We start from the raw sequence: 24,163 nt of genomic DNA, 5'->3' as shown, positions 1-24,163 counted from the left end.
AACGTCACTTTGTTATACTGACGCCTTAATTAGTACCTAATTTAAAGAACCCGTTTATATTAATTTCGTAAATATGACAAACTTGTCTTTTAACACTCACGGATGAGTTGATGAGGAAACATCACCTGTGCAGAAAGGTAAACTGAGGGAAAGCGGAAGACGAAACTGTCAGTAAACTTGACATAAACATCCGTTATTTAAGCCATAACCGAACTAGTGCAAAATTGAAAAGAACTCTTAAGTTTTTATTTAGAAAAACCCATCATCGCATTTGTTGTTTTCTTAAGTCACGAATCTTCTTTCTATCACTATGTCAGAATGAAAATATATTTTTTTTTTTTCTATTCTAAAACAAAGTATACTTAATTGCATAATCACTGTTTCTATGTATTTTCGGTTGTTATGGAGCAAAAACTTCGGTTGCCGGTTCTGAAAGAAAAACATTATGAGGAAAACCTGTAATTTCAATTCTTCTGGAATGAGAAAGGGGGATTTATTTAAGGGAACATTATTTGAGAGACGTTTAATCACACAATAAACGTCTAACTGTTAAAGTTGGAATAAACAGAACGCTAGGTCTTTGCTGTACTTGCCTTTGAGTCATTAGTCAGAGAGAAAAAAGAAAAGAAATGTTTTTCTAATCTGAAACAAATTATGCTCAATTACACCACCACTGTTTATTTACTTTCTAATATTTGTTTTCGTGTTGTCTGCTCCATTTAATAATTCATCAGGAGTAATAGACTTCCCCTGCGAGAGGTAAACAATAACCGCCCACTTTTTGTGAAGAATCGCACAACACAGTTTATCGCCGTACGAAGAACTCTTCAAGAGATAACCTCCAAGAGAAGACAAGATGGGCCGTCCCTTCCCTGCACTTTCTTTGCTGTTCGTAACAGTTCTTTGGGGAGGCTGGCTTCACTGCTCCACGGTTGCCGACTGCCATCGTAAGTATTTTTTCCATTTATCGACTTCATCCAAGCTTAGTTTAAGGTTACACTTAGAACAGCTTTCCAACTAGCTGATACGAAATACCCTTAGGTTAAATTCTTTACCGAAAAATAAAATCAAAAGTTCGCTGAATTAGTTCGCTGAGGGCGAATGTTGGTTTACATTGTGATAATTTGGCTTTCGTACGTTTACAAAATTCAATTTGTGTACATTATACAATATAACGTTCTTCCCAAAAAATTGTCTTAGCTTCCTCGTTATATCTACAATAAAAATCGGCTTGCAACTGGTCGTCGATGTGAGCTCAAAATTCGTTGCGACTGAAAAAGGTTTTAGTGAACGCTCCGGAACTTTCTCGTTGAGACCACCGCGGAGTTATTCGCCGTGTTGAATTCTAACAGCCAGAGGATCCACTGTTTTTGATTCCACTAAAACAAAGGCCTGCGAAGGTAGAGGTTCCTTTAAAATACTCTTCGACAAAAACAAGTTTTTAATTTCACAGTAATCATACAAGAACTTTTTAAATTGAAGAGACCTCGAACATTTTTTTTAATATGTAAGACGAATAATCAAGTGATGAGCGGTTCATTAAAAAAATCCGATAATACGGGATGTTGCTTAAACATTTTCCTCACTGTTTTTACTTTTACTGTTGTTCGACTATTGTGCGAACGTTGAACTAAAAATTTCAGTAATCTAACAGCTTACACGCGTTTTTTCGGCACGTTTTATCTGCAACTGATTTCGATTTAAAGAAAAGCCCCAGCAACAAGAAATAATGCCTAAATATTGATTTCGGTAGCTTCAATGTTTAGGCAGACTGAATTCGAATGCTAAATATTACGTTCGATAACTCAAGGAAAGCAATGGGCTGTGTGGAGGTGAAATTAACATGATTAATGCAGGTTAAAATACGCCATAAACTTCTGTTTCACTCTTCTTTTACGAACTGCCATTTAAGATGTACCCAAATTAGAATTTGTTTTTAAGAGTCGTGTCTGATTCTATCGGAAATATTTGGTAAAGCTCTGGCGTCAGTTGAGTCGCTTGAAAACAAAATCTACCAAAAGAACGCGTGGAGACGCCTTATACCTTTTAATTCTACAATGGAAAAGACGATGCAATTGTTTAAATTCGAAATGTGCGTCCGTTTGAGAGCAGAAAATTTTTGTTTCTAGTGAGAGAAGGTGTTAGTTCTTCAAAGACAGCCCAACCGACTAAGTTAAGTTAATTTTAATGACGTATAACTAAATAAGTCAGTATTTTTGAGTAATTCCGAGAGTACGACATTCAGCGCAATTCAACAGAAAAGAAAACGATTGATGTCGTTTTTTCGGTTTTCAGTACATTTTCATTTTTTCTTTCTATCGACCTAGAATAAGAAGTAGCTCAATGGGAGAAATGATAAGTGAGACAACGCCTTTGTTTGCATTTAATCATTCTGCCCTGAAAACAAGTTCTCAACTTTCGACAAGTGTAAAACGTATTAATGAAAATATAGTTTCATTCCTCTCTCTTAAGGAGTTCTTTTAAAACACTGACATGCAACCTATCTTGAGAAAGCGAGCGGTTTTCTAGGCTGGTTCGACAGCAAATTGTCGAATCTGGTTATTCCATGGAACACCATATTTTTCATCAAATTAAAGCCAAGCTGCAGGTGTCCATCAACAAAGTGTCCATTAACAAAGTTCGCAATGAAAATAGTTCTTTCTTTTATATTCCTAAAAAGCTTAGAGAAATTGCTATTTTATTCCAACGAATTCGAATTTTGTCTTTGTTCAACCTTTTCCTGAATTTTGTTCATACTTTTGATAATTGATAATAGGCCAATTCTGTCAATCACAGGTGTGATAACAGATCAAATTGGACTCCGCTCATTTGTATTACCATATTTCAATTCGAAAAAGAGCTAACGCTCTCGAAATGTCTTACTTAGCTTTTATTATTAGAAATTTAGATTTAAGAAAGAAATTTGCAATCTTTCAAGTGCGGTCGCTTTAAAAAAATGTACTGGTTAATAAGAAAATTCTCAGGCCGGCTATGTTAAATGTTACAATCAAATCCCGTTTTACCCGTTTTCGATGCGAAATATTTTGCCTCGCTCACCAAAAACCCTCCATGGCTTTAGTGTTTAGAGAGTCATTTCGGTGTCTGCATAGAGTTTTTAACAATTACACATTCAATATTCAGCTCGTCGTGCCAGGGCAGGTTTGCCGGCACCATAGAAGCGCTAGAAGCTAGCAAATACTCTGGAAAACTTCCAAGATCGAAGGCGCCAGCCAGATAAAATGAGCATTCTTGTTTTAAGGCTTCAAACTCAACATTGATTTGCAAATTTAAGACATTTCAAGACCCTTTTTAAGGAAGAAAAAAAGTGAAATTTCCTGTTGGGTCTTGCTCTGGACTCCGAGTCGATGCATTCACTTATTAAACTTGTAACTTAAATTTAAATTAAACTTGTACTTGTACTCGGAATTTTTTTCCGAGTTTTTCAGTTAATGCAAAATTTATCATGCTATATTTCTACATAAAGACTCACTTGGGCAACTAATAAATTGATTTTAATTTTCAGGTCGCCCTATCAGGACAAAAGTAGCCATGGCCAGGGATACTGAAGGTAACTGGCTCCTTTTTCAGTGCCCTTAATTAAAGAAAACGGATATTTTTTCACTGTAAGGGCGTCCTTTGAGTCATATAATGAATCCTTTATTGACATAGCTTGTTCGGTCAAAATGGCGGGACATTGGGCTCGTTCTTGTTTTGCGTGTTGGACCTCGTCTTCGTATGTTGTATTTTAACTCTCCCTACTGACTCGACAAAATACAGCACAACCAATTATACAGCGACAAATGGAAGTACTAGAATAAAACTGAATATTGGAAAACAAAGTGATATAAGTAGGGACGCGTAAAAATTAAATTGACGCGTAAAAGCATACGTAAATACACGAAGTCATATTTTACACTACCAAATACATTAATTTATTGGTAAATTAGCTATCTTTGTTATATATTTGTGTTCCTAACAACTATTATTTGTATAATTTGCAGGACTCTGCCGTCGTCTTTATTTTGTCACAAAGATTGATGGGCACGCTCTACAGGGTCACGTTTTTAAGAACCTTTCACTATTTGTGGTACCGGAAATGCGTAGTGTCTGTACTCATGAATGCCTTATGGAGCCCGTGTGTGTATCCATGAACATCGGTCCACCAATTAAAGACGAATTTATCTGCGAACTTAGCTATTCAGACCACCTGTTGCACCCTAACGATGTTAAACCACGAGAAGGCTTCATGTATCTAGGCACTGAGGTGATATATTTACATTCAATCGACAATATATTCGTTTCTGAATTTGATTCAGTTCCTTAAGCAAATTTTAGATATAAAAGTGAAGCGCTGGGGCAAAATGAATTTATAACTAGAACTAAAGCGTTGTCCTTTTATTCTCAACAGAACCCATGCTTCCATAACCCATGTCATCACGATTCCTGCTGTCTGAACGGATTTACAGACAAAGGATATCTCTGTGAATGTCAAGCTGGTTACACAGGAAAACAATGTGAAAACGGTAAGGCCAACGGCGCTTACGAGTAGAATTATTACGCATGCTTTATTTGTTTCGTGTGAATTATGAAAGGACCGTTTTCTTTTTCTGGCTTTTTGGGAGACCGGACAAATTGCGCAGGTATCTATAACATAAATACCGTATTTATTCGATTTAACGCCTCCCTCGAATAAACGCCGCATCATGATGCGGCCTTTACTCCAATAATAGAGCCATAAAGCAAATCCAGTAACAATCAAGCTTGAGCAAGCCTTAAAATATATTCCTTGATTGTAACAATGTTTAAGATATTGAAGATGACTTTTTAAGACAAGCACTAAAACATTTCTCTGTTTTTAAAATTCAAATGTTCAGTTACCATACTATTGTTAGTAAGAAATAAATTGAATTTTAAATAAACGCCACCCTCGTATAAACGCTTCCCTCGAATAAACGCCGCACTCGAATCACGAAAAAATTTACTAAACGCCGTCGCGTTTAATCGAATAAATACGGTAAATGACTTTTAAACGTCACGCTTTATAAACACATCTTCTAACAGCTTCCATGATGATTGATTCTAGAGCCAGCTTTTTGAAAATTCAGCCTAGATGCTTACTTTAGCGGCTATACAATCGAACAGGCCTTTAATATTCACCAAAAGTATAAAAATTAAAAAGGCGCTCCAGAACCTTTTATATTAATATAATTAAAAAAGTATGTCTGTTTGCGAAGCAACTAGGGATTATGCGGAAACAGATTCAGACGTTTTAATAATTTCCACGAGTGGCTCAGGCGCAAGTAAAAGTTAATAGAAAAACGCCTGCAATTCACCATTTTTGTCTAGATATCGACGAGTGTACAATGAAGATAGACAACTGCACTGGGAACGCCATATGCAATAATACTGAAGGATCTTTCGACTGTTTGTGCAAGCCTGGTTTTTCGGGAGACGGGATAAATTGTGCAGGTATAAATGACATACCTAAATTATTTTTAAACGTCACGCTTTATATTCTTCGATAAGACACTGAGACACATCTTCAAACGCTTTCATGAAGATTAATTTTAGAGCCACCGTCTTGGAAATTAAGCCTTTCTGCTTACTTTGGCGGCTATACAATCGGACAGGACTTTTTTATTATTCACTCAAAGTATAAAAATTAAAAGGGCTCTTTACAGTCTTTTTCATCAATATAACTAAAGAAATATGTCTGTTTGCGAAGCAACTATAGGGATTATGCGGAAACAGGTCGGATGTTTTTGTAATTTCCACGAGTCGCTCAGGCACTAGCAAAAGTTAAAGAAAAACGCCTTCTGTTAAATATAATGATGATAAAATTGGTACCGATGATGAAATATTGAATGAGCGCAAGTACAAATTCAACCTACTTATCTGCAATTCACCATTTTTGTTTAGATATCGACGAGTGTGCTATGAAAATAGACAATTGCAGCCAGAACGCCAAGTGTAATAATACTGAAGGATCTTTCAACTGCTCGTGCAAGCCTGGTTTTTCGGGAGACGGAATCAATTGCGCAGGTATCTATAACATACCTAAATGATTTTTAAACGTCACGCTTTATATTCTTAGATATCACACATCCTCTAGCAGCTTTCATGATGATTAATTCTAGAGCAAACCTTCTTGGAAATTCAGCCTTTCTGCTTACTTTGGCGGCCATGCAATGGAGCAGGCCTTGTTTAACTATTCACTTGAAGAATAAAATTTAAAGGGCTTTTTAGAGTCTTTTTTTTTATCAATATCATTGAAGAAATAAGTGTGTTTGTGAAACAATTATGGATTATGCGGAAACAGATCGGATGTTTTTGCAATTTCCACGAGTGGCTCAGGCACTAGCAAAAGTTATAGAAAAACGCCTTCTGTTAAATATAATGATGATAAATTTGGTACCGATGATGAAATATTGAATGAGCGCAAGTACAAATTCAACCTACTTATCTGAAACTCACCATTTTTGTTTAGATATCGACGAGTGTGCTATGAAAATAGACAATTGCAGCCAGAACGCCATGTGCAATAATACTGAAGGATCTTTCAACTGTTCGTGCAAGCCTGGTTTTTCGGGAGACGGGATAAATTGTGCAGGTATCTATAACATACCTAAATTATATTTAAACGTCACGCTTTATATTCTTAGATATCACACATCCTCTAGCAGCTTTCATGATGATTAATTCTAGAGCCACCATCTTGGAAATCCAGCCTAGCAGCTAACTTTGGCGGCCATACAATCAAACAGGCCTTTTTACTATTAACTTGAAGTTTAAAATTAAAGGGAATTTCAGAGTCTTGTCGATCAATAGAATTAAAGAAATATGTCTGTTTGTAAAACAATTAGGGTTTACGTGGAAACAGGTCGGACGTTTTAGAAATTTACACGAGTGGCTAAGGCACAAGTCAAAGTTATAGAATAACGCATTCTTTTAAATAAAATAATGATAAAATTGGTAACGATAATGAAATATCAAGAGAGAACCTACTTACCTGCAATTCACTATTTTTGTTTAGATATCGACGAGTGTACAATGAAGATAGACAACTGCAGTGAGAACGCCATGTGTAATAATACTGAAGGATCTTTCAATTGCTCGTGCAAGCCTGGTTTTTTGGGAGACGGGATAAATTGTGCAGGTATCTATAACATACCTAAATGATTTTTAAACGTCACGCTTTATTATCTTAGATATCACACATCCTCTAGCAGCTTTCATGATGATTGATTCAAGAGCAAACCTTCTTGGAAATTCAGCCTTTCTGCTTACTTTGGCGGCCATGCAATGGAGCAGGCCTTGTTTAACTATTCACTTGAAGAATAAAATTTAAAAGGCTTTTTAGAGTCTTTTTTTATCAATATCATTGAAGAAATATGTGTGTTTGTGAAACAATTATGGATTATGCGGAAACAGATCGGATGTTTTTGCAATTTCCACGAGTGGCTCAGGCACTAGCAAAAGTTATAGAAAAACGCCTTCTGTTAAATATAATGATGATAAATTTGGTACCGATGATGAAATATTGAATGAGCGCAAGTACAAATTCAACCTACTTATCTGAAATTCACCATTTTTGTTTAGATATCGACGAGTGTGCTATGAAAATAGACAATTGCAGCCAGAACGCCATGTGCAATAATACTGAAGGATCTTTCAACTGTTCGTGCAAGCCTGGTTTTTTCGGAGACGGGATAAATTGTGCAGGTATCTATAACATACCTAAATTATATTTAAACGTCACGCTTTATTTTCTTCGATTAGACACATCTTCTAACAGCTATCGTGATGATTGATTCTAGAGCCGCCATCTTGGAAATTCAGCCTAGCAGCTAACTTTGGCGGCCATACAATCAAACAGGCCTTTTTACTATTAACTTGAAGTTTAAAATTAAAGGGAATTTCAGAGTCTTGTCGATCAATAGAATTAAAGAAATATGTCTGTTTGTAAAACAATTAGGGTTTACGTGGAAACAGGTCGGACGTTTTAGAAATTTACACGAGTGGCTAAGGCACAAGTCAAAGTTATGGAATAACGCCTTCTTTTAAATAAAATAATGATAAAATTGGTAACGATAATAAAATATCAAGAGAGAACCTAATTACCTGCAATTCACTATTTTTGTTTAGATATCGACGAGTGTGCTATGAAGATAGACAACTGCAGTGAGAACGCCAAGTGCAATAACACTGAAGGATCTTTCAACTGTACGTGCAAGCCTGGTTTTTCGGGAGACGGCATTTATTGCACAGGTATTAATAACATACCTAAATGATTTTCAAACTTCACGCTTAATATATTCTTCGATAACACGCATCTTCTAACACGCATCTTCTGATGACTGATTCTAGGACAACCATCTTGGAAATTCGGCCTGTCTGTTTGCGAAGCAACTATAGGGATTATGCGGAAACAGATCGGATGTTTTTGTAATTTCCACGAGTGGCTCAGGCACTAGCAAAAGTTATAGAAAAACGCCTTCTGTTAAATATAATGATGATAAATTTGGTACCGATGATGAAATATTGAATGAGCGCAAGTACAAATTCAACCTACTTATCTGCAATTCACCATTTTTGTTTAGATGTCGACGAGTGTGCTATGAAAATAGACAATTGCAGCCAGAACGCCAAGTGTAATAATACTGAAGGATCTTTCAACTGCTCGTGCAAGCCTGGTTTTTCGGGAGACGGAATCAATTGCGCAGGTATCTATAACATACCTAAATGATTTTTAAACGTCACGCTTTATATTCTTAGATATCACACATCCTCTAGCAGCTTTCATGATGATTGATTCTAGAGCAAACCTTCTTGGAAATTCAGCCTTTCTGCTTACTTTGCCGGCCATGCAATGGAGCAGGCCTTGTTTAACTATTCACTTGAAGAATAAAATTAAAGGGCTTTTTAGAGTCTTTTTTTATCAATATCATTGAAGAAATATGTGTGTTTGTGAAACAATTATGGATTATGCGGAAACAGATCGGATGTTTTTGCAATTTCCACGAGTGGCTCAGGCACTAGCAAAAGTTATAGAAAAACGCCTTCTGTTAAATATAATGATGATAAATTTGGTACCGATGATGAAATATTGAATGAGCGCAAGTACAAATTCAACCTACTTATCTGAAATTCACCATTTTTGTTTAGATATCGATGAGTGTGCTATGAAAATAGACAATTGCAGCCAGAACGCCATGTGCAATAATACTGAAGGATCTTTCAACTGTTCGTGCAAGCCTGGTTTTTTCGGAGACGGGATAAATTGTGCAGGTATCTATAACATACCTAAATTATATTTAAACGTCACGCTTTATTTTTTCGATTAGACACATCTTCTAACAGCTATCGTGATGATTGATTCTAGAGCCGCCATCTTGGAAATTCAGCCTAGCAGCTAACTTTGGCGGCTATACAATCGAACAGCCTTTTTACTATTAACTTTAAGTTTAAAATTAAAGGGAATTTCAGAGTATTGTTGATCAATAGAATTAAAGAAATATGTCTGTTTGTAAAACAATTAAGGATTACGTGGAAACAGGTCGGAGGTTTTAGTTATTAACACGAGTGACTCAGGCACAAGTAAAAGTTATAGAATAACGGCTTCTGTCAAAAAAATAATGATAAAATTGGTAACGATAATGAAATATTGAATGAGCGCAGGTACAAATCAAACCTACCTATCTGAAATTCACTATTTTTGTTTAGATATCGACGAGTGTGCTATGAAGATAGACAACTGCAGTGAGAACGCCAAGTGCAATAACACTGAAGGATCTTTCAACTGTACGTGCAAGCCTGGTTTTTCGGGAGACGGCATTTATTGCACAGGTATTAATAACATACCTAAATGATTTTCAAACTTCACGCTTAATATATTCTTCGATAACACGCATCTTCTAACACGCATCTTCTGATGACTGATTCTAGGACAACCATCTTGGAAATTCAGCCTTTCTGCTTACTTTGGTGGTTATACAATTGAACAGGCCTTTTTTTACTATTCATTCAAAGCAAAAAAATATATATAAAAGGGCGCTCCAAAGCTTTTTTTTTTTATTAATATAATTAAAGAAATATGTCTGTTTGTGAAGCATCTAGGGATTATACCGAAACAGATCGTGTAATATCCAATGTAACATCAGGTTGCGCATGTGCATAAACATCCTTGACGGTGCTACGTGTTTACAGATGTAGTCAGCACAAATGTTGTTTATTAAAGCATTTATTCAGACAAAGACTCGCGGTTATTACACTGGCGAAGAGGAAAAACACGCTCGACGAAGCACCAGTAGCAGAGAAGAAAGCAAGAGAAACCTTGCAAGAGAGGTTTGAAGCCCAGCGAGAGAGGCAAGCAAGAAAAATACTGCAACGACGAAAGGAGATATTCGAAGAGGTGCCTGAAGGTGAAGCAGTGACATGATGTTCACCCTTGGTGGTTCAACCAAAGCCGAAGTTCAACGCTGCAGACAAGGAAAAACTTGATCCGCACATGGACGGAGCTAGCGTGGACCTCAGGGTACCCAACCAATTCATGGAGAGACACAGGATCACCGGAGACTGAATGTTGAGGACTTTATGTACAAATTTCATGACTGTACTGTCTTCTCCAAGCTTGACATGATGCAGGGATACCACCAACTCCTGCTCGATACAGAATTCAGGAAGATTGCTACTTTCAGCACATGTTGGGGGAACATGCGACCGAAACGTCTGATCTTTGGAGCAAAAGCATCACAAGATCTCTTTGATGAAGCCATCTACCGAATATTTTGAGACATACCTAAGTGCCTCAACCACCGGGATGATATCCTGCTAGGAGGAAGAAACATGGAGGAGCACAACAAGACGTTGGAAGCAGTTCTGCAGAGAGCAGTGGAGTTTGGAGTCAAGTTCAACCCTGACAAGTGCCAGTTTGGAGTCGAGGAGATAGAATTCTATGGACACAAGTTCACAAAGGATGGGCTAAAACTAGACCCAGAGAAAATTAGAGCTGTAAAAGAAAGCAGCCCACCAGAATCAAAAGAAGCTGCGAGACTCCCAAGATATGCATCACTAACCGCACCCTTGCGAAAGCTGACCCATAAAGACGCAAAGTTCAATTGGGGAGCAGAAGAAAACGAAGCATTTAAGAAGCTGAAGGCAAGCATAACAAGTGAAAGCACAGTGACATACTTCAACCCAGCTAAACCAATCGTTGTGAGAGTGGAAGCCAGCTACCATGAAGGACCCTCAGCTTGATTATTTCAGGAGACAGGCAGCGGTCTCCAGCCAGTCCACTTCAATAGTCGCACTATGACTGACAGAGAGAAAAGATACAGCCAGACAGAGAAAGATGCCCTGTCAGTACGTTGGGCAAAGAAATGGTTCAGCAATTACCTCCTTGGAGCACCAAAATTCAAGATCATCACAGCTCATAAGCCACTTTTTCCACTGTTTAACAAGGCGACCATGCGACTCCCACCAAGAAACGAGAAGTGGGTTATGGGAATGCAAGATGTCGACTTTGAGCTAATCTATGAACCTGGAAAGGACGATGCAGATCCAATCGAATTCCTATCAAGACACCCACTGCCAGAGAAAGGAAAGAATGCTGTAGAGAGAGTAAACAAGTACGTCGTGACAGCTGAACATGCTGTTGCTGCTTAACAAGTCAGAGCAGATTGCTAATCTCAACGGCAGAAATTGCAGCACAGCTATTCAAGAAATGCTGACAGGCTACCGCTCAACATCACACCCTTCCACGGGAGTAACACCATATCACCATATCCTCATGAACAGACAGGTCAGAACCGAATAAGACCATCAAATGAGAGAGGGTAGTGCATCAAATGAGAGAGGGTAGTAAGAATGCTCGTGACACGGCCATTAATGAGAGGGATGAGAAATACAAAGAAAAGGGCAAACAGAATGCTGAGAACAGGAACACCAAGGAAAACAACTTCATTGTAGGAGACCATGTACTGTTGAAGCAAAAGAAGAGGAACAAACAGTCCACAGCTTATGAACCAGCATTCTACATTGTAACTCGAACCGACGGATCAAGCATTGCAGCACGAAGGATCACGGATGGACGGGAAGTGTATGGAGATGCAAGCCAGTTCAAGATTGCTAACGCGTTAACCCAGGACAATGCCAGCGAAGAAAGGGACAACCAGGAAAAGGAACCAACCTCAGAGGATTGGAGAGAGAAAATCCTGTTTAATGCCAACCCCCAGTCAGTCCAAGAGCAGACCATCACTAGCACAGAGGAGTTCATTACTAGCACTGCTGAAACCAGCAGCAGCGACAAACCAGCAGCTGTAACCAGACCAAGGCGCGATCGGAGACAAACCAGACTATCTGAAAGACTACGTTACCTAAAAAAAGTGGAAACATGGAATGTAGAGACATTTTCTATTCAAGCTTAGAACATTGAACATTTAGGACATTGTTTTCTAGTTGAGTTTATTTTTTCTTAAGAAAGAGACTGTCTCCGAACAAAGGGAGAAATGTAATATCCAATGTAATATCAGGTTGCGCATGCAAATAACATCCTTGTAGACACCCCTCTGTAACAGACCTGGTGACACCTAATTTTCCACCAGGTTTTCAACATCATACATGCAAAACTCTGTGACCCAGTATGCAATAAACTTAGCGGGGTAATCGTGCACAATTTTCCACACCGATGTCGCCTAACGGCTGTAGATGACACCGTCGTTTTTTTCGCATTGTACGTAAACAACTGAAGTAATGTACTCTTTGTATCCTGCTCTTACACGGAGAAAAGTAGCAATGGAGAAACAGAATCGAATAAAGGCATCGACCTTTTTTTATAAGAAGTCCTTTTTGCGATCCCCGAGCGTTCTTTGTATCGAACCGCACTACCGTTACCGACAATGAGCCAATGAGTCACCCTACTATTACACTGTCAGTTCGCACTTGGACTTGAATTAGTCAACGGGAATATATTCCCAAAATCCTCTGAAATTTTCGCACGTTTTTATCCATCAGAGTATCATACACGACACACAATGCATGCAGAAGCGATGACGAACCAAAGAACAAATTCCGCCGACCGCCTTATGATATAAGGCGATGGACTGACGTTATCGCCTTAAAATGATTACACTGCCTTTAGATCAGTAGATGCATGTTACTTTTCCAGTTCTTAGCAGGCCTGTAGGTAGGATTTAAAACGACGGTTCTTCAGAGCGCCAAAGATCTTAAAGATGCAATCGTGTGAGCGCCGAAGATATAAGCTACTGGGGGTCCAGGGGGCATGCCTCCCCGGGAAATTTTTGAAAAATTAGACAGGCCGAAATCACATTTCGTGCGTTTTAAAGGGAATTTCATATACAACTAGGTAGCTTAAAGTAAATAAAAAAACCATGATTATTACTAGACCTTTTCATTTAAATTCAAAGCTCCTTATTTTTGGAAGGGGAGCGCGCTTCACCAGGCAACCACTTAAATTCCCTAAACCGCGCGTCGAAGGACTTTGAGAAAGTCTAGGTAAATGTTAATTCAGCAAGATATTCGAAATATTTCAAAGAAATTGGAAGAACGTTTCGTGGGATCATTTTCTCGACTCCCTAGTTTGAACGTCTCTCAAGCCCTGCTAATCTGAATACAAGTTTAATTTATTATCAAAAGAGCCTAGCACCAAGAGACAGTTTAGGCGCCCCTATTAAAATTTAAATTGTGTCGCCCGTTTACCGTTAAAGTTGCGAAATGTTTAAAATGCCGGCCCTTATTCGTTGATCCATTTATTAGGGGGTCAAGGCATAAAAAAATCAAAAAAAGAAAACTGTTTGCTTATATCTTTTACAGGTCGAATAAATTGTCTCTTTCTTCGGATTTAGCGAGCAATGAAAAATACGTATTAATAACTGCTGTCCTCCAGCTAGGCATCAAAAGTTTCTTGAAGTTTCATGCAGGTGAAAGCTACACAAAGTAATATTTCGACAGTACTTACAATTTGAGGCAGCTTAATTAAAAATTACCGTAATACACCACTTAAATGATCTTGAATGTACTTGAATAACTCGCGTAGTTTTTACATCACATTGTGCCGGCGGGCTGCAAAGTTAAACACGATATTTTATACATCAAACGCCTCTTAAACTGCTCGAGGCTGCTTAATCGACGGAAAAAAGCCGCTTAATACTCACCAAGAGTTATGTCGGTCAAGCTGATTATCTTCTGCGTAGTTATTCGATAAAACGCCGTAGAAAGCCGGATCAAAAATACTTCCACACATTTATTTTGGTCCGCGCGCGCTGTTCAAATCATGCACTCTGAATCATTCACAAGCTCGTGTTACATACAGAAAAGGAAACCGATATGTTTTGTTTCTTCAGTGACGTGCATGACAGCAGAACAAGCGACAAAAACAATAGACAAAAGTTAACAATTGCTAATATTTACATCAAGTTATAGTCAATTATTAAATCATCTTTTTGCCGCGTGTCAGGAGAAAGATTTTGGTTGATTTTTCCTGACCAGGTAAGCAAAATTCTTCACCGGGGAGAAATAAAATTGACCAGGAATTTTTCAGATAATCACCAGGGACCAGGGAGGTCAAATTTCCACCAGGGAGGGCAAAATAACCCACCAGGTCGGGTTTCACCAGGTCTGTTACAGAGGGGTGTTTGTAGTGCCACGTGTTTACAGATGTAGTCAGCACAATTGTTGTTTATTAAAGCATTTATGCAGACAAAGACTCGCGGTTTTTACAGATCGGACGTTTAGGTAATTTCCACGAGTGGCTCAGACACTAGCAAAAGTTATAGAAAAACGATTAGACACATCTTCAAACGCTTTCATGATGATTGATTTCGGAAATTAAGCCTTTCTGCTTACTTTGGCGGCTATACAATCGAACAGACCTTTAATATTCATCCAAAGTATAAAAATTAAAAGGGCGCTCCAGAACCTTTTATATTAATATAGGGTCAATATAATTAAAGAAGTATGTCTGTTTGTGAAGCAACTAGGGATTATGCGGGAACAGATAAGACGTTTTAATAATTTCCACGATTGGCTCAGGCACAAGTAAAAGTTACAGAAAAAAACGCCTGCAATTCGCCATTTTTGTTTAGATATCGACGAATGTGCAATGAAGATAGACAACTGCACTGGGAACGCCATATGTAATAATACTGAAGGATCTTTTAATTGTTCGTGCAAGCCTGGTTTTTCGGGAGACGGGATGAATTGCACAGGTAACTATAACATGCCTAAATGATTTTTAAACGTCACGCTTATTTTCTTCCAAAACACACATCTTCTAACAGCTATCCTGATAATTGATTCTTAAGTCACCATCTTAAAAATTCAGCCTAGCTGCTTACTTTGGAGGCCATGCAATGGAGCAGGCCTTTTTTACTATTCAAGTAAAGTATAAAATTTAAAGGGCTTTTCAGAGCCTTTTTTATCGATATAATTAAAGAAATATGCCTGTTTGTAAAACAATAGGGGATTATGCAAAAACAGATCAGACGATTTAGTAATTTCCGCGAGTGGCTCAGGCACAAGAAAAAATTATAGAAAAACGCCTTCTGTTAATTACAATAATGATATAATTGGTAACGATAATGAACTATTGAATGAGCGCGAGTAAAAATCAAACCTAGCTATGTGAAATTCACCCTTTTTGTTTAGATATCGACGAGTGTGCTATGAAGATAGACAACTGCAGTGAGAACGCCATGTGTAATAATACCAAAGGATCTTTCAGTTGTTCTTGCAAGCCTGGTTTTTCGGGAGACGGGATAAATTGTGCAGGTATCAATAACAAACCTAAATGATTATTAAACTTCACGCGTTTTTCTTCAATAACACACATCTTTTAACAGCTATCTCGATAATTGATGCTCAAGCCACCATCTTAAAAATTCAGCCTAGCTGCTTAATTTGGCGGCCATGCAATCGAACAGGCCTTTTCAAACTATTCACTTGGTGTATACAATTTAAAGAGCTATTCAAAGGATATTTTAGTTAGAAAGTTAAATCAATCTAAACTTGAGCAAATGTGATACACAGCCCGGTATCAGGTACTAACCCCAGCGAAGTATTTGTTTCGTGCGGACTTAGTAAGAAAATAAGGCAATTTCGGTTCATGTAGCATTCCTTTTCTGAGTGCTACTGCGATTAAGCTAAGTTCTCTTATTTTCTTTCGCGCCGCATAATTAAAGAACAAATAAGAACACCGCAAAAGCAGTGTGATGACAGGTTAAGGAGACTGGTATGGAGAAGGTTGATATATGAAGTAAAACGAGTAAAATTATTGTACATGCTTTCTTTGTTTTACGTGAATTGCGAAAGGCCCGTTTTCATTTTCTTTTTAAAAAAAAATGAAATTAGTTAACAAGAAATTTCTCTTTAACTTTTAGAAGTACCTTAAAAGGTATCTTCTAAGAAAGAGCCAGGCTGTCTACTATGGCAGCTACACAATCGTCCGCTCCACGGACTGACAAAACTGCCCGGAGCTCTGTAGCAATGCAAAAGATAGGTTTAGGCCACACTGCGCGTCTATGTGACGGATATGAACTCTCAGCCGGGGCGCCGTTTAACGGACTGATAAACGGACTCCCCAGAGTTTACGAAGATTTCCGACCATTTTCATCATTTAATCTCTTATACTTAAGCCTTGCAACGGTAACCATCTCGTTTACTTAATGTTAGTAACAAAACCGAATAATCCTCAATAAGAAATAACTTTAAGATATATTCACTTTTTTGTCGATCCTTCAATATCCGTACAAGAAATCAAGACAGGCAGGTAAAAGCTTGTATTTAACCTTGTTTTCTTTATTACCCAGCGTTCAGCGCGTTCTTTACAAATCTCGGTGCGAGTGGAAGATATGGTCCAACATCACTTGGTAGTCACTACACAGGACAGGATCATGACGGTCAGGTGACTCTGTCCAGCGGTATCCAACAGTGGACTGTGCCGTACAGTGGTGACTACACGATAGAAGCACTAGGAGCAGCAGGGGGCTACGATACATTCAGTGCTCAGTACCGAGGAAGAGGAGTAAGAATGATTGGAACATTCAGTTTATACCAAGGGGAGATCATCCAAATACTTGTTGGCCAAGAAGGAGGAATCAACAGTAAATCTTATAGTTCTGGAGGCGGTGGCGGTACATTTGTAGTGAGAGGAAGCAGCACGTCTTTGATAATAGCTGGAGGTGGAGGTGGCATCTCGACAATAGGGTCAAGACATGCAGGATGTGATGCCAGCACGAGCACAACAGGGAATCCTGGGTACCAGTCATGGTCAGGGGGGAGCAATGGACATGGCGCACAGGTTGCTGATGATAGTGTTTCAGGTAACAATATATTATGTGATCAGTTTCACTTCAGCAAAATCAGTTATTACAGCAGACATAATCTGGCTCATTACAAACAATTAACAATTATTGGATGAGGTTGAGCATGATAGCGATAATTATCAAGGCCAAAGTTTGTGTTATCTGCCGAAGCCGAAGGCTGAGGCGGATAACACAAACTGAGGCCTTGATAATTATCGCTATCATGCGAAAACCGAATCCAATAATTGTTTTATTATGCACATTCCTGAGCTGCACTTGTAAAGACAAGAGCGCGCACAAAAACTATTGTCTGTAGGTGTGACGTCACTTCTACATATGTAAAATCTAATGTCTGTAGGTATGACGTAAGAAAAACAGCAAGCAAGAATTAGCTGCGTGCTTATAGCCAATCAAAATCAAGCTGGTGACACCAATGTATAATAATAATTATTATCATGTTAGTGAAAGTGTACTCATCACTCAAGTATGTGCAATTCCAATCTCCAGGCTTAGGTACCCACAAGCTTAGTAGTGGACAGCTGTTTCGACCAACTTTCTCTCGTTATCCTCAAACGCAGAGCTGGCGACTCCTATGTAGGGCGAAACAACTGTTCACTGCTAGGCTTGTGGGAACCTCAGTCCGGAAATGAGCAAATGTACAAACTTGAGAGTTGTGAGCCTATTTTCACTAATATGATATGCTTTTCTTCACCCTCTTTACATCCTTTCAAAATCCTTTTCACCTTTCTTTGTAGTTCAAACCGTTTACTATAATAGTTACTTACAGTCAAACCTTCCGTAAGTGACCACCCCACATGACAAGCCTGAAGGTCAGACCACAAGGGGTTTAAATGTTTTCAGACTGTTCGCGCTTTGTGTCATTTCGGAGGCTTACACATGTAATCTAAGAGATTTTGGTGCTTCCTGTGCAGTTTCGAAGTCGTATAATAGCAACGTTACGATAAAACAATAGTCACTCGTGAACATCGGATGTGAGAAATAAAATTATCCACAGGTAACAACAAACTTAAATTCATCGTCACATCGAGGTTGTAATGCATCTTATTACCTATTTGGCGCTTTAAGTGGACCTGGCCGCTTACCAAAGGTAGTCGCAGTCGTAAAAAGACAGGTTTCGAATGAGATGATTTGAAAAGTAAAATTTTCGTATTTTCTAAAAATGGCCGCTTACGACAAAAGCTCGCTTACCAGAGATGGGTGCGCAAAGAGGTTCGACGGTGTGTGCATCATGTCTAATTTTGTTGCTCATGCATGATAACAAGCGTTTTCGTATTAAACAGAAAAGAAAGAGATTTTAAGAATTGTAAATTAAAAAGTTTAAGGCATCGTCTTTTTCCTTAACGCTAGCGTGCGAACTTCTATAGCGATGATGTCATTCTCAGCAACAGGTTGTTTGACAGTATTTCGTCGTTGTATCCAGGCGACGCTATGACGACAAAGAAATATTCCGCCTTGCTATTCCCGTCCTGGTCGAGTGTTTGCTCTTTAATTTTATGCGGCGCAGTACAGAAAGCGGTATCATGCATGCAAAAGTGTAAACGATTAAAACATTTGGTAATCAATAATGGGACGATTAGAAAGGAAGGAGAGACTCATCTCATGTTAGCGATCTGTCAATATGTGAATAGTAATAATGCATATTCGTTTGAAAGCATGGTTATTTCGATTCGAAGCATGCGGTTTGTCCTTGCCCCACGTTACAACTAGGAAATGTTGCAAGAGCGCAATTGTCGATTTTGCGTTGATTCCTTCAACATTTGTATTTTCAGTACTTATATAATAACTTGCCTTTAAAATATTTAGTGAATAAAGCATTATGATAACCGGTCAGATTTCGGCAGGGAAAATGATTGTTACGGATTTTTTAAAACAAATACTGAAGACAAGAATATTCTACACTCAACCTCAGCCGCGTACACAACAAAAGTTGTACAACCTGTATATGCACCCGATTTCTGTTGTGGATTGAGCGGTATAAGTAGCCTTTGGGAAGAAATGGAGCATTTTAATAGAAGAAGAAACATTAGCAGCTAGTACCAACTATATGTTAAGTAGATCTTGAATTTTTCAAAGTCGATCCGTCGTCAATGCCAAGAAAAAGTGTTTTCAATCTTAAATTTGAACAGTACGATTACAATTTTATATACAAATCTTGTTTGCTGGTCCGGGCCTACCCCGTTTTTATTCAAACACTCTCGGCAAGGCCCGATTGAGCGAACATTGTTCGTACCTACCCCCTGACTTTTTTTAGGAAAGAACAGCCCTCCCCACCCCCACTCTTTTTTGACCACTTCCGGATCACCATTGGTAGCTGGGTCCCAGGGGGGTACTCGGGGTTTCAAGTGACGGGGATGATCGAAGGATTTTTTTGGGTTTGAATTTTTCGATTCCGGGATTTTTTCGGGTAGGAAAATTTGGCAAGTATTTTTTTTGATTTGAGTAGGGATGTTTTTGGGTATTCAAAACAATCTGAAGATTTGTTGTAGTGCCTTAGCTGTGTAGTTCTGTGAATAAAGTACAAACAATCGTGTTTTGCTGTTGATTTTTGAGGGGTCAATTTTTGATCTAGGGATTTTTTTGGGTTATGTTGGAAACCCTAGGGATTTTTTTGGGTCTTGATTTTTGCTCCCATTCGATCATCCCCGTCACTTAAAATCCCGAGTACCCCCCCTGGGAGCTGGGTGTGAAAATAGAAACTGTTTTCTTGAATACAGTCTGGTTTATATATAAATTATATTTTTACCTTATTTTGTCCAAATTCACTTATCCTGCATCCCTTCCTTCTTTTTCATAAAAGTTTAAAAAAATCATTTATTAAATATTCAGCACTGAATTGATAACATTATTATATTGCGTCTGAAACGTGCTAATAAGATACTGAAATAATAGCGCTAAAACAAAGCTTTCAGATATAATGCTCCTTAAATATAAATATTGGACAGAGTCAAATCTTCACATTTTTCAGGTGGCGGCGGTGGCGGTTTTTACTCCAGCGGAAGAAGTGGAAAGAATTTTGGTGGTACCGTGGGAACAGGCGGAGAAGGCGGTAAGGGCTTTCTTCAGGGAGGAGTGGGTGGAAGAGCCGAGTATAACAATGCTGACGGAGGATTTGGCGGTGGTGGTGGTGCTTATGGAGGCGGAGGAGGTGGTGGAGGCGGAGGATACTCTGGTGGAAGCAGTGGAGATAATGATTTTGACTCCTGTGGAGGAGGGGGAGGATCTTACAACATCGGAAAATATCAGCAAAATGAATGTTGTTATAAAACATCCGGTCATGGTCAGGTCACCATTACATTTCTGCAGTAAACTTAAAACCACGTGCCACAACAAATAAATCACACTAGTTACTATTATGAGATGTTGTCATCAATTTCATATTCAAATGTAACGGATAGCGCGAAACTTATTATGTGCTATATTTAGCGCAAAATGAAAACGTCTGCATGTTCAAAATTATTAAAAGAGTGCCAAGCGTTCATTTCGGATAAAGTAAAGTAGTGAGGTATTCTAAATAGTTTATAGTGCGAATGGATTCGAAAATTGAAAGATGCGTTTCGACCTCAAGATGGAAAATTGTTCCCGCATATCTTTAACCATAGTTAATAGAGGGAAATGGTTAGGAATCCCGACAAAGTTCTTTGTTGTATGTTTTTGTTCGCTATTTTGGGGGTTGACCCTGCACAAAACCTGAGAAAATACAATAGGTGGTTACGTGTGTTCATGTAACTTACCAATAAAAACATTGCGATTACGTAATTCATGCATAGTGTATGAGCGCAAAACAAAAGATGTGCAGGGTCGTGGACCTTCCAACATAAATCTTGGCCTCTTTGTTTACTCCTTTGATGTTTGCCGGGCTTCCTAACCATTTCCCTATAATAACTATGCTTTAACACAATGTTTTTTTTAAATATAATAATTACTTCACGCTATCCGTTGATCATTAGCTATCACTAGTGCTACACTTCTGCTTAATGACCTACAGCTTTTAGTATTATTATATATAGAAGCCTCGAAAGTAAAAATGTAGAAAACGAACAGCTGAACTAAAAACGACTCATAGAGCATTGATCATTACCAGGCGTAGAATCAGACAAATTTAGAAACCAAACAAATTGAAAAATACCCCCATTCATAGTTTACTTACACGTTCAGTTCGTTTTAATAATAATAATAATAATAATACTTTATTTATATAGCGTTATTTCTATCTCTAACCAATAGCGCTTTACAAGTTATTTACAATTAAAAATTACATATCTATATTAAAAAGTTACAATTTGTATATAATAAAAAGAATAAAAGATCAATAAAAGAATTAAAACGAATAAAAAGACTAACTAAACAAGCGTTAATGATCCCGACAATCGAGAAATCTATTCAGTCTAATTTGTGAATGTGAGATTTTCTCTCCAATCTACTCATGTTCGATTTCATTTTATGCTAGCTAGAGTTTTGGAGAACATTATGAGCTGCGCCGTTCCATTTTTCATTCCGCTGGATGAGTTTATGCCCAGTTGTGGCGCGTTCTTGTTAATAAATTGTAATTACATTGACTCTCAGTTGTTTGTTTACATCTAAACAGTGTAACACCTCGCTTGTAATGTTTGTTGTGATATGAACTGGGCAAACGGGAATGTCTATCATTCATGTTATCTAGCCTGGCGGACGTATAAGATAAATCAAAGATCTCTTCGAGATATCGACTTTTTTGCATGAAGTTAGTATGAGTAGAAGGTTTATCCTGGGCATTGTTGTTCGAACATATCATGTAATATATCAAACACGAGAGGCAGTGTTTCATCGGGATATCCAAACACCAAGAAGAGAGTTGAAAATACGACGCGCAGCGGAGTAATTTTGACGAAATTCGAGGTGTTTGGATAGCTGATGAAACACTGTCTCGAGTGTTTGATATATCTTCTCAATCGAAACAAAAACTACGGAGTAAATGGAGAAATAAAATCGTAAAAATCTATGCTAATTAAGATGGGGTTTCCAAACCACCGTCACGGTTATAACTTTCTTTGTTTTAACTTGATGAATTATTAATGAGTTTGAGAAGGAAGAATTCAAACGTCTGTCAGTTCAAGCATTTTTTTTTTATTTTCGCGGAGGAAATGCTGTATTTGTCAGTCGCGACGGCTGGGCGCTTTGCGATTCATATACTTTGGCTTGGTTAAAAATGGTAAACTTTGACGCTTGCCTTTATTTGAAATAGTTGTTTCCTTTCGAGTTAGAAAGATTTCTACTCGACTTAAGGTCGCGCAGGACCCTTGCAATCATTAGTATGTATTTATTTTAAGAGATGCACGAACTGCCGGACGACTGAAGCCGACAACAAACGAAATATTCATGAGAATGTTTGTTTTTAAACTCTTTTGTACAAGTAATTACTAGTAATTGTTCTCAGCTTTGTGCCACGTGCGCTGGAACATAAGGAATTATAATAATTAGATTCACAGCTTTGAATATATCACACGTTGTTGTAAACATTGACTCGGAAGGTCTTCGGAAGCCTCAAAACCTGCAATTTTGTGTCCAAGTTTTCTCCGCCGATATAGAATTTCAAGAGTTGATTCGCGAGGAACATAAACTTGGTGAACTCTATTGTGCTATGACTAGAGCGAATTTTTAAATTTCCTTCTCAAAATGAAGATAGCACGTTTCAAAGTTTAGATTTCACATTTTTGCTCTCTTAGAAGTCATTAACTTGTAGCAGTTTTTGAAATCGAAAATTTCGTTCTAGCCATAGCACAAAAGAGGTTATGATTTACCACTAAGCTATATAATCAATTTGGTGCGCTGTTCTAGCTGAAAACTTGGACACAAAATCGCATTATCTGCAGTTAAACATTTAAGGGCTTGTAACATCACAGACAACGGTCATATCTCAGTAAAAGGACAATCGTGATGTAATTCCATCATCCCCGAATATCCTCGTTAAATTTTAGAGGAATCGATGTTCAAAATGTAGTGAATTAAAGCTTTGCAAGATAGCACTCCGTCAAGAAATTTGCCTAACGAATTTATTAATGAGCCAGGGTCCCGCGCGACCTTAACCGAAAAGGAAAAGGTATTTTTTTACATATATTTTAACGTTAACTTCAGTATAGCCAAAGAAAGGGCAAGCTAGCGATAAGAGCCACATTACTCTTAGACTCAATTTATAAGGGGTTGTATGGCAATGAAATAATTTGTTTTACTATACGATGTATAAATTCGAACGTTTCATGAATAAAATTGACTTACACTGTTGCTGTGTCGTGTTCTTTCTTGTCAGGGAAACGATGTTGGCCAGTTTGATCGCCCAGCTGACGTCACATACATTGATGATGACGAGATTCTGGTGGCAGATGAATTGAATCACCGAATACAGCAGATTAATCGGTGAGGGTAAGAGGCGGAATGAGTTTGCGGAATGGCATGTGGCATGAGTTGCGGAATGGCATAATTATGCGGAATGTAACTTACGCGGAATGATTCATTGACATAAATTATACTAAAAAGCGCGCCAAATTTTAAAAGAGAAGCCGCCTTATTAAATACTGCTGGCTCAAACAATCAAGGACTGAGCAGTATGGACGAGGAAACTTCCATAGAACATCGTTGTAAAGATCATTTTACCGTTCAAATCACCGATTTACGCCGAACAGAAGCAGAGAAATTATTTTCGCTATTTGCCGTGACGCTTCCGAGGACTTGAATTATCGACTAGCTGGCGTTGGCTGAGTACAGTGTGAGTAGTTCTGTTAACATGAATGAAAACTCTCGTCTATTTGCCTCAAAATACAGAACGATATTCGTTGTAAAGCTACGTACTT

At 38.2% G+C, this 24,163-nt stretch overlaps 1 protein-coding gene and 1 pseudogene across 3 annotated transcripts; both read left to right on the top strand.

Moving 5' to 3' along the window:
- Nucleotides 1-601: 601 nt before the first annotated feature.
- On the top strand, nucleotides 602-21,327 carry LOC144656871 (uncharacterized). 3 transcript variants are annotated; one of them, XM_078517117.1, is made up of 17 exons: nucleotides 602-947; nucleotides 3,524-3,568; nucleotides 4,002-4,264; nucleotides 4,409-4,523; nucleotides 5,347-5,469; nucleotides 5,920-6,042; nucleotides 6,488-6,610; nucleotides 7,034-7,156; nucleotides 7,600-7,722; nucleotides 8,146-8,268; nucleotides 8,601-8,723; nucleotides 9,166-9,288; nucleotides 9,724-9,846; nucleotides 15,102-15,224; nucleotides 15,664-15,786; nucleotides 16,824-17,336; nucleotides 20,305-21,327. In XM_078517117.1, exons 1-17 carry the CDS (start codon nucleotides 857-859, stop codon nucleotides 20,643-20,645), a joined length of 2,721 nt encoding a protein of 906 aa, XP_078373243.1. In that variant the 5' UTR covers nucleotides 602-856; the 3' UTR covers nucleotides 20,646-21,327. The 3 variants fall into 3 exon arrangements, with proteins under 3 accessions (XP_078373243.1, XP_078373245.1, XP_078373244.1); XM_078517119.1 differs by lacking the exon at nucleotides 8,146-8,268 and having other exon boundaries at nucleotides 20,305-21,326; XM_078517118.1 differs by lacking the exon at nucleotides 9,166-9,288 and having other exon boundaries at nucleotides 20,305-21,325.
- Nucleotides 11,648-12,378, top strand: LOC144656282 (uncharacterized; annotated as a pseudogene).
- Nucleotides 21,328-24,163: the final 2,836 nt, after the last annotated feature.

The sequence above is a fragment of the Oculina patagonica genome, chromosome 6, assembly GCF_052425735.1.
Source record: "Oculina patagonica isolate OP01 chromosome 6, crgOcupat, whole genome shotgun sequence".
NCBI lineage: Eukaryota > Metazoa > Cnidaria > Anthozoa > Scleractinia > Oculinidae > Oculina > Oculina patagonica.
The sequence above is the reverse complement of the archived record's forward strand: the minus strand, read 5'-3'. Positions and strand labels throughout refer to the sequence as shown.

Bases quoted from the DNA above. Each gene is read 5' to 3' on its own strand.
- LOC144656871 (XM_078517117.1), top strand. From the start codon at position 857: ATGGGCCGTCCCTTCCCTGCACTTTCTTTGCTGTTCGTAACAGTTCTT. The intron at 5,470-5,919 runs GTATAAATGACA...ATTTTTGTTTAG, and splicing joins AGACGGGATAAATTGTGCAG to ATATCGACGAGTGTGCTATG. The intron at 15,225-15,663 runs GTAACTATAACA...CTTTTTGTTTAG, and splicing joins AGACGGGATGAATTGCACAG to ATATCGACGAGTGTGCTATG.